The 10,936-nt window shown below is 36.3% G+C and overlaps 1 protein-coding gene across 1 annotated transcript; it reads left to right on the plus strand.

Moving 5' to 3' along the window:
- The first annotated feature begins 3,410 nt into the window (after positions 1–3,410).
- LOC128027345 (olfactomedin-like protein 2B) lies at positions 3,411–10,725 on the plus strand. Its single transcript, XM_052614888.1, has 8 exons — positions 3,411–3,851; positions 4,799–5,065; positions 5,176–5,283; positions 5,956–6,117; positions 6,509–6,698; positions 7,676–8,113; positions 8,212–8,388; positions 9,237–10,725. The coding sequence occupies exons 1-8, from the start codon at positions 3,705–3,707 to the stop codon at positions 9,833–9,835; spliced, it is 2,088 nt and encodes a 695-aa protein (XP_052470848.1). The 5' UTR covers positions 3,411–3,704; the 3' UTR covers positions 9,836–10,725.
- The last annotated feature ends 211 nt before the right edge of the window (positions 10,726–10,936 follow it).

Genomic DNA, 10,936 nt, shown 5'->3' on the forward strand with positions numbered 1-10,936 from the left:
AGGCTGTGCAATTGGGCAATTAGTTGAATTAGTTGAAAGGGGTGTGTTCAAAAAAATAGCAGTGTGGCATTCAATCACTGAGGTCATCAATTTTGTGAAGAAACAGGTGTGAATCAGGTGGCCCCTATTTAAGGATGAAGCCAACACTTGTTGAACATGCATTTGAAAGCTGAGGAAAATGGGTCGTTCAAGACATTGTTCAGAAGAACAGCGTACTTTGATTAAAAACTTGATTAGAGAGGGGAAAACCTATAAAGAGGTGCAAAAAATGATAGGCTGTTCAGCTAAAATGATCTCCAATGCCTTAAAATGGAGAGCAAAACCAGAGAGACGTGGAAGAAAACGGAAGACAACCATCAAAATGGATAGAAGAATAACCAGAATGGCAAAGGCTCAGCCAATGATCACCTCCAGGATGATCAAAGACAGTCTGGAGTTACCTGTAAGTACTGTGACAGTTAGAAGACGTCTGTGTGAAGCTAATCTATTTTCAAGAATCCCCCGCAAAGTCCCTCTGTTAAAAAAAAGGCATGTGCAGAAGAGGTTACAATTTGCCAAAGAACACATCAACTGGCCTAAAGAGAAATGGAGGAACATTTTGTGGACTGATGAGAGTAAAATTGTTCTTTTTGGGTCCAAGGGCCACAGACAGTTTGTGAGACGACCCCCAAACTCTGAATTCAAGCCACAGTACACAGTGAAGACAGTGAAGCATGGAGGTGCAAGCATCATGATATGGGCATGTTTCTCCTACTATGGTGTTGGGCCTATTTATCGCATACCAGGGATCATGGATCAGTTTGCATATGTTAAAATACTTGAAGAGGTCATGTTGCCCTATGCTGAAGAGGACATGCCCTTGAAATGGTTGTTTCAACAAGACAATGACCCAAAACACACTAGTAAACGGGCAAAGTCTTGGTTCCAAACCAACAAAATTAATGTTATGGAGTGGCCAGCCCAATCTCCAGACCTTAATCCAATTGAGAACTTGTGGGGTGATATCAAAAATGCTGTTTCTGAAGCAAAACCAAGAAATGTGAATGAATTGTGGAATGTTGTTAAAGAATCATGGAGTGGAATAACAGCTGAGAGGTGCCACAAGTTGGTTGACTCCATGCCACACAGATGTCAAGCAATTTTAAAAAACTGTGGTCATACAACTAAATATTAGTTTAGTGATTCACAGGATTGCTAAATCCCAGAAAAAAAATGTTTGTACAAAATAGTTTTGAGTTTGTACAGTCAAAGGTAGACACTGCTATTTTTTTGAACACACCCCTTTCAACTAATTGCCCAATTGCACAGCCTTAAGAGCGTGCATATCATGAATGCTGGGTCTCATTTGTTTTCTGAGAATCTACTGAACCTACTGGTAACTTGTTTGCCACGTAGCAATAAAAAATATACGAAAAACCTTGATTATTCTGGTTAGTCACATTGTACTGCTATTATTTTGAACAATACTGTACAGGATGAAACCTCCACGCTGGAACAATGCCAGGCTATTGCTGATACCTGATATATGAAACAATAGACACCTGTGATGAAAACCATAGCTTTTTATTAAAGACCTATGACAACATACTTGTAGGTGCGAGTCAGTGTCAAGAAAAGCTTCACACTGCTGAAGGGCATTGTACCTACACAATAGACTTTTTATGATTACATAAAATGTAATCATACAATTACAAAGAGCTATCTGTCAGGTATTTTAGAGTACCCAGGACACCTCAAAATCCATGACACCATCATTATGTTCGACAGTTATGACAGGATTGGATGAATATGTTTACATATGTTCCATCATGAAGCAATCCTGTACAGTGTAAGGAGTTTACATGCTTTTGTAATGGAAGCAGAATTAGAAATGAAACACACAGACTACCCCATCAATAGAGGATGAACCTCTTTACATATTTGGCATTAAGAATGACTCTACAGTGACCTTAAAATTGTATTTGGACACTATGGAGTGTTTTGTGCATTAGATACAAAATAAATTAATCAATCAAAATACTACAACTTTTCTCAGGACAATCTTCTTAGTTCCTATTTTTAGAAATATCTGCAGTGACTTTTAGCTAAAAGTCAGTTTGCCTCAGGTTACAGGCATCTTAGAAGAGTACATACAGTATATCCACTGATGTACTATACATTTTGACAACCAGAAAGTGTATTCTTTTCAAAATTCATTGTAAAGTACATATATTGTGGTTTATTATTTGTGACCTACTGTAACAGACATCCAGCTATTTATTGATTTAGTTTATTATTATTATGCTCAGGTAATCAGTACTAACTAATCATACTGTTTTGGTAAGATTGTTTCTGCTTAAAACAAATCTAAAAACTGAAAAAAGAAAAAGCGTTTGCTTTTGGTAATCCAGGACAGTTCACTTTGAGATTTAGGACAGTCTGTGCCCCCCTAATTTAAGTGTTCTTATGCAGTAGAGAGAGCATGTGTACATGAGATATGAATGGGTGAGTGAGAGAGAGAGAGAGAGAGAGAGAGTTAGTTGCATATCCAGTTTTACACAGGTAGCAAGGATGTTGAATAACACATGTAACATAAGCATATCTCTTAATGCCTTCATCTTATGAGTCTCTTCGAAAAATACCACCATGACCAACACCAATGGTTATTAAAATCATACAGTTTCACTGAAGAAAAAAAAGGTTAATAATAATAATTATTTATTTTTCATAAGTTCAACAAATTAATGTTTTCTTAATATTTGGAACATTATTTATTTATTTTATTTTATTTTATTTTTATTTTCCCTTATTATATTGTGTATCTGGCCATTGCGGGGGTCCTGTTATACAAGTTAGAGACATTAGCCGAGTGTCATCTCAATTACATCAATTACAGCTAGAATATAATCATTTCGCCACTGATTTGCTTGTGATGTACGAAGAAAAGTACATATGTCTTACATTCTTCAGTGGAGTGGAAAAGGGCATTTGAAGACCTGCAATTAATTAAATTGTCAGTAGATGGCGTAAAAGCTCTACTTCAGAGGAAGCTTCTTAGGTGTTATGAGAGTTTATTCAGTCAATCATGATGTCTTTCTAAAATAGAGTTTGTTTGTGTTTGTTTGTTTTATACTATAACTACTGAATTGATCTAAAATATTTTTTTCATAAGACATGTTGCCATAATGATTTTGAATACTTTGTATGAACATGGTATTTTATGTTTACATTACCTGTGTGGTTTTATTATTATTAATAATAATTATTATTATGATTATTATGATTATTATTATTATTATTATTATTATTATTATTATTATTATTATTAAATAATTTTGTAATCTTTGTACCACATTTATTTATTGTGGAGCAGTAAAGCATGGGTTTGTCATTGATCTAATGGCAGAACTCCTCCCTGTTTTTAGGTTCCTCCCCATCGACTTGCAGCAAACCTTTCAAATATCCAATCATCACCGGCAATCCAACACGCAGGTCTTCTTTCCGTCTGTAGAAACCATAAGCAACTGCTTTCACCAAACTTAGGACCTTTTTGACGTCATCAGGGACACTTTACATATTAATGAATGAATTGACTATTGATTGATATTTCGAAGTACATAGGTTTCATAAAGAGCAGCCTAACTGCATTTTTGTCTGCGAAGAAAACAAAAGACTCCACGTTAACTTACTAAAAATTAGCAACTCTTCTTGTCTGATCGATTTGCATGATGGAATTATTGTTTTTAATTTTTTGCTGGGGCGCATTTTGTTTGACACGAGCCAATCTGATGGAGCAACAGACTGCTGACGATATAGACAGCCGTTCAACTCTAGAAGACGAAATGGACAATCAAGAAAACATCTTAACACAGGTAATTCTTCTTGATCAAAAATTAAATGATGATTACATGAACATAGGATAGTCAGTGTGAGAGTGTATTTTGCATTATTATTATTATTAATTTATGTAAATACTAAATTATATATATAGTGATTTCTGACCAAAAAACGTTAAAAAATGTAGAAATAATGATAATAATAACGTGTTCGATTATTTAAATTATTTAAATTTATATGTAATAGACTATTTAAGTTATTTAAGTGGGTTTTGACAAAAAAAAAGTAGTAAAATACGTATGTAAATCTAATAGTAGCTATAAGCCTATTTTAAAAGCACTATTTTAAACTTTAATTAGGGTTGATCTTTTTATATATATATATATATATATATATATATTAGTACAGACCAAAAGTTTGGACACACCTTCTCATTCAAAGAGTTTTCTTTATTTTCATGACTATGAAAATTGTAGATTCGCACTGAAGGCATCAAAATAAGAATTAACACATGTGGAATTATATATGGAATTATATACATAACAAAAAAGTGTGGAACAAGTGAAAATATGTCATATTCTAGGTTCTTCAAAGTAGCCACCTTTTGCTTTGATTACTGCTTTGCACACTCTTGGGATTCTCTTGATGAGCTTCAAGAGGTAGTCACCTGAAATGGTTTTCCAACAGTCTTGAAGGAGTTCCCCGAGAGATGCTTAGCACTTGTTGGCCCTTTTGCCTTCTGTCTGCGGTCCAGCTCACCCCTAAACCATCTCGACTGGGTTCAGGTCCGGTGACTGTGGAGGCCAGGTCATCTCATCACTCTCCTTCTTGGTCAAATAGCCCTTGATGCCTTCAGTGTGACTCTACAATTTTCATAGTCATGAAAATAAAGAAAACTCTTTGTATGAGAAGCTGTATCCAAACTTTTGGTCTGTACTGTATATATGATTGCATTATTCACTGTCATTATTTCCTCCAATAGCTCATTGGGGACTATGATAAAGTTAAGACTCTGTCTGAGGGCTCAGGCTGTCAGTGTAAGTGTGTAGTAAAGCCTCTAAGCAGGAGCTCATGCAAGCGCATTGAAGAGGGCCATGCCAGGGCTGAGGACTTCTACACAGTGGAGACAGTCACTGCAGGACCCAGCTGTAAGAAGTGTGCCTGCATCGCCCCTCCCTCTGCCCTAAATCCCTGTGAGGGAGACTTCAGGTTTAAGAAGCTGCAAGAGGCCGGACGGGATGATGTGAAGGTAAAGAGTTTTGAACTCAGGGCTCATGGGGAGACAGAGACCAGATTCATGCACTGATGTTGATAGAAGATACTTGATCATATTGATTTATTTATATCTTGATGGTTCAGCTCTCGACCATAATGGACCTGCTAGAGGGAGCATTTTATGGGATGGACTTGTTAAAGCTTCACTCCGTCACAACAAAGCTTCTGGAACGGGTTGATAATATAGAGAAAGTGAGTGCAATATTAAAACTTGTTTTCAGAAATGTTAGCATGTATAAATATTTGTGAACTATAAACAGTGGTTCTGAGTTATGTCTTATCTAATGCTTATAAGAATATATAGTACATTTCATTTATAAATGTACACACACACACACACACACACACACACACATACGGTGTATATATATATATATATATACACTTTAAAAAAATAAAGGCTCTTCATTGCCATCCATGGTTCCATTACCCATGAATATATTGCATTAAAGGTCTTTTTTTATGTTGCTCACACTAAGAAAAAAATGGTTCTTTTAGCATTTGTTCACAAAAAGTTAAAAAACCCAAAATGGTTCTTTAATCAATCAATCAGTAAAATAAATCTCTTTTGGAAGCTTAATTTTTGATTAAGAGTGTGTATACCCACACTTTTTGACACAATATAATTTGGTTTAATTCAGAGCCTCCTTTTCCACATAAGCAACATCACAGGAAGACCAATCCAGTCATGGTATATATAAAAATATATATAAAGTGCTTTCTATACACTATTTAGTATTACCAAGGCAACAGAAATCGCTGTCTGCTTTCAAATGTTGCCATTGGACAAAGTGGAATTGAATTCAGGTGGTTGGGTGGAACTGCCACCCATGGACCTCCACTGTGTTTACATTCTCCTTACAGTCTTTTTCAGGAAACCCCACAAAAGACAAAGTGAGCGTGAAAGGTGAAAAAGTGCAAGGGAAGGGGCCTCGCTCCAACCAACGGGAAGAGAAGAAGAAACGTCTCAGCGTGCTGGAGCCCTCACTGCAGAAGAATGCGGCAGCTGCTTTTGCTCACACTGAGGTACAGATACAGCACACACTAACTCAGACCATTAGAAAGGCCTTTATAGGCTCATATTAGTCTCACTTCACAGATGACAACTGCCGAAATATATGCACAAATACATGCTGCAAATGTCATCTACATTACCCCCAGTACCAAACTTTCCCCAGTGGAAACAGTGGTCAGATTTACTATTCCAGAGAGTCTGGAAGAAATAGGCAACAAAGCCATGCAACTTTCCCACAACATGCTCAAGTCATTAATACACCACAAATTTCCCTTCATCTCATTCAGGACATTTATGCAGCCACAAACTGGGCGATTTTAGAAAGAGACAATTAATGCTTCTTATTTGATACAGTAATTTGACTCGGGTTAATCACATGCATTTGTGTTTCTTCCTGGCCAGAGGAAATACGAGGAGAAGTTTGTTGGGAGTCAGGGCTCCAGCAAACCTGTGCTGAAGCGAAGCAACTCTGAGGGGCAGGAGGAGAAGCATAAACCAGCAAAGACCAAAGCAGGTCCCAATGGCATGACCATCAAAAGCATGACCTTCTACAAGGCCAACACAATGGAGGACAGTGAATGGGAAGAGCATAGTGAGTGTCCAACAGCTCGTTTTAATGGAATAATCACTAGAATTGCAACTTTTGTGGTTGCAGCTCTTATGGGATGTCAACTGAGAAAAATACTGAGAAGGATCAACAACATGTTCTCATGTTTAGGGTTAAGGTTTAGTACGAAAAATGTTGAGAAGCCAAATGCAAGTTAATATCACTTATTATCATTACACAGTGACCACCCTTATTATTTTCGCAGCAACCTTGGTTCCAGAAGTATTTTCCCCATTTATTGAATCTATAGGGATTAAAAAAACCCGCAATATTTGATTTAAAATAAAGATTGATTTAAGAAAAAATAGTCATATGAAAATGTGGGTGGGGGGTGTTATCACGACATTTACTTAAATGAACTACATTCCCATAATGCACTGTAAATGAAAATCACATTTCTGTATACAATAAACAACTATTCGTTTATAGTCAAAAGTACATTTCAAATTTGTTGTTAAATATTAATATTAATGTATTATTTCATATAAATGCATTACTGTATTTAAATATTTTTGAAAGGAGTCTAATATCCTCAGCAAGTATACAATTATTTGATAAAAAAATATTACTATTTTTGGAAAAAATATACTAGTCTAAAAAATACTAGTCTTTGGTGTCACACTCTTTAAGAAATCATTGCTAATTTGGTGCTCAAGAGACATTTCTTGTTTTTTCTGGGGGTTTTTTTAATGTTGAAAACCATTGTGCTGCTCAATATTTTAGTTGAAACTGATGAATAGAAAGTAGTATTTTTTTTTAAGGAATCCTTTGAAACATAGCAAATGTTTTACTGCCACTTTTGATCAATTTAATGTGTTTTGGCTAAATAAAAATATGAATTTAAAGAATGTAGATTTCTGTAATATTGTCAACAGCATTTTTTTTTCAGGTTATAGGTGAAACTGTACAAACAAGAGTAGGCTGAAGTTAAACTAAGCATTTTGTGTTTGTTCTCTCATTAGCCACAGCAACACATGAGGTTGTGAGAGGCGATGGCTCTGTGGATTTAATCATTGAAGACCAGCTCCATAAGCAAGAGCTGCCTGCATCTGTTACTAGACCTGGAACCTCTGCGACAGTGACCCAGACACCGTCAACGACCCTCAACACACAGAATGGAGACCCTACTGCTGCAATCATGCCAAATCTAACAAGACAAACTGAAGAAGAGACTGGAAAAGCTGAGAAGTCAAGCACAATTACTACAACAAGGACAACCCTGCCAACCTCAATCCCTTTAACTACCATAAAGTCACCAAGCACCAAAGCAGCATCCTCGACTCCTCTTGCAGTGCCACAGCTGGCCAGTGTCACAGCACCTGCAAAGAAGTCCAAACTTACCTGGGATGAAGCTACAACTCAAGTAAGCACACAACCTCCAAAGAAGACCAAAGAACAAGGTAAGCTTGATTCCACATCAAGTTTAGAAGAAAGTAAACTTCGAGTTTAGAGGGGCCGTGGTATATAGATGCTTCCTCTCTGGTTTGGTTGTTTACAGGGATCTGCAAGGACACATTAGCAAGCATTGCTGATCCTGTTACACACAACACATATGGCAAAAATGAAGGTGCATGGATGAAAGACCCAAAGGGCAATGGAAAAGTTATTTATGTGACTGACTACTACTATGGAAAACAGCTTCTGGAATTCCGTGATATGGACTCCTTTAAACGAGGTACGTGTAACATTAAAATCGATACTGCTTTATTTTAATAATAGTAACAAATAATTATAATAACTGCCATTCAGTGTATATGCTTTTTTTTTTTTTTAAGAAATCAATACATTTATTCAGCATGGACACATTGAATTGATTAAAAGCGACAGTAAAGCAATTTACAATGTTACAAAACATTTCTATTTCAAATAAATGCTGTTCATCGAACAATGCTGAAAAAATGTTTCACAGTTTCCAAGAGAATATGAAGTGTCATGTGACATTGACAGTGTTCCTGTGGCTTAGTGGTGGAGCATTGTGTTGTGGTTGTGGGTTCAATTCACAGGGAACGCATGTTAGGTAAAAAAATGTTAGCCTGAATGCACTGTAAGTCACTTTGGATAAAAGCGTCTGCTAAATGCATAACTTTTATTTAATTTTTATTGAAGATCGGAGTGATTTGCAATCACAGAAATAAATTACATTTCAGAATTTATTCAAATTGAAAATTCTTTCTAAATTCTAAAACAGTTTTATTTATTTTAAAAACGTATTTTATTGTAGTTTAGATCAAATGTGTAGTCTTGGTGAGCATAAGACACTTCTTTCAAAAACATTACAAATTCTTACAGATCCCAAACTTTTAATTGGTTGTGTAGTCTTGTATGGAAAAAACTATATCTTATTTAAATTTTTCTCAATTAAAGATGTTTCTCATAAAACAATATGCAATGATGTCATACTTATTTTTCTCACATACCATGAATGAGTCTTTATACTTGCAAATATACAGCTGCTTTTATATTTCATGAAGGAGGTCCCTTGCAGGAGCATCGTGACATTTTTTTCTCTTCTTTCTCTCTCAGGGCAGTTTAGCAACTCCTACAAACTCCCCTACAACTGGATTGGCACTGGCCATGTGGTCTACGGTGGCTCTTTCTTTTACAATAGAGCCTTTTCTCGTGATATAATCAGGTTTGATCTTCGTCTCCGTTATGTAGCAGCTTGGAGCACCCTTCATGACGCAGTATTAGAGGAGGAGGATGCTCCCTGGAGTTGGGGAGGACGTTCAGACTTTGATTTTGGTGTGGATGAGAGCGGGTTATGGTTAGTGTACCCAGCTCTGGATGAAGAGGGGTTTCACCAGGAAGTGATCATCCTGAGCAAGCTCCGACCTTCTGACTTACAGAAAGAGGAGAGCTGGAGGACGGGCCTGAGGAGGAACTACTACGGAAACTGCTTCATCATCTGTGGCGTTCTGTACGCCGTCGACAGTTTCCAGCACACGCAGGCCAATATTTCCTATGCATTCGACACGCATACACACACCCAGATGATTCCCCGCCTCCCTTTTGTAAACAACTACACCTACACCACACAAATCGACTACAATCCTAAGGAACGTATGCTATATGCATGGGACAATGGCCATCAGGTGACCTACGATGTGATATTTGCTTATTAACTGTAATTTAAACACTTTATTAAAGTACTGTATGCAGCACTTTCTGTATAAAATAGTCAAAAGATTATGTGTCTAAGTGGATTGTAGATCAGTCTACATGACAGATATTTTTATAGATGTTTCATTATGCCTTTATTTTGTCTTTTTGTCTGTTTGCATGTCTTTTTTATTTGCTTTTTAGTAGATGTTTATTGATCTCACAGTGGTAAAAATATGATTGAGCTATTCATGACAAGGTTCTCACCGCTTATATGAAGTGTAAATGTATGATGTATATAATGTAATTAAAAATATAACCTTATAGCAAGCTCCTCTAAACCTGGGGAGTGTCACTGCTTTAGCTTCTTTTAAGGTCATCATAAAACGTCATTAGCAATTTCAATTTAACTTCCATAAGATTTTGCATACTTCGAAATGAAACAAGATACTCAAAAAGTAAATTTCCCCCCAGAAACTGACTAGATTATGAAATATGTTTTCTGTTTAGCAGTGGGCAGAAAACTATGAGGGATTTGTGATACCAGCCACAACTGAAACCCTTCCAGACCATGAATTGTGCATTAAATATTGTGCATTGTTTCTAAGGACTGTTCGATATGTTTCAGAATTTAGTATATGATGTTAGCAAACTCTACTGTACCTCTTTCCTCAGAAAAAAATCCAGAGAAAACCTGATGAGAAAGAGGAAGGATCTTGAGCTTGACAGCACCTTGTGGTTGTCAAAAAAAAAAGTTAAAAAAAAAATATCACTATTACAAAGCAGTACTACTTTTGTCACAATACCAACATTTCAGTGGTGAGTACGAATGGCAGTAAATGTAACTCGTCTCTGTACAAATTTAGGTATGAAAGCAAAACATTTTGGACATTTTATTAAACAGTTAACAGTTCATTTCAAAATTGGTACCAAGTACTGTGCTTTTGACAACACTATACAGTATTGTTCAAAATAATAGCAGTACAATGTGACTAACCAGAATAATGAAGGTTTTTAGTATATTTTTTATTGCTACGTGGCAAACAAGTTACCGGTAGGTTCAGTAGATTGTCAGAAAACAAACAAGACCCAGCATTCATGATATGCACGCTCTTAAGGCTGTG

The sequence above is a fragment of the Carassius gibelio genome, chromosome A2, assembly GCF_023724105.1.
Source record: "Carassius gibelio isolate Cgi1373 ecotype wild population from Czech Republic chromosome A2, carGib1.2-hapl.c, whole genome shotgun sequence".
NCBI classification, from domain to species: Eukaryota; Metazoa; Chordata; class Actinopteri; order Cypriniformes; family Cyprinidae; genus Carassius; species Carassius gibelio.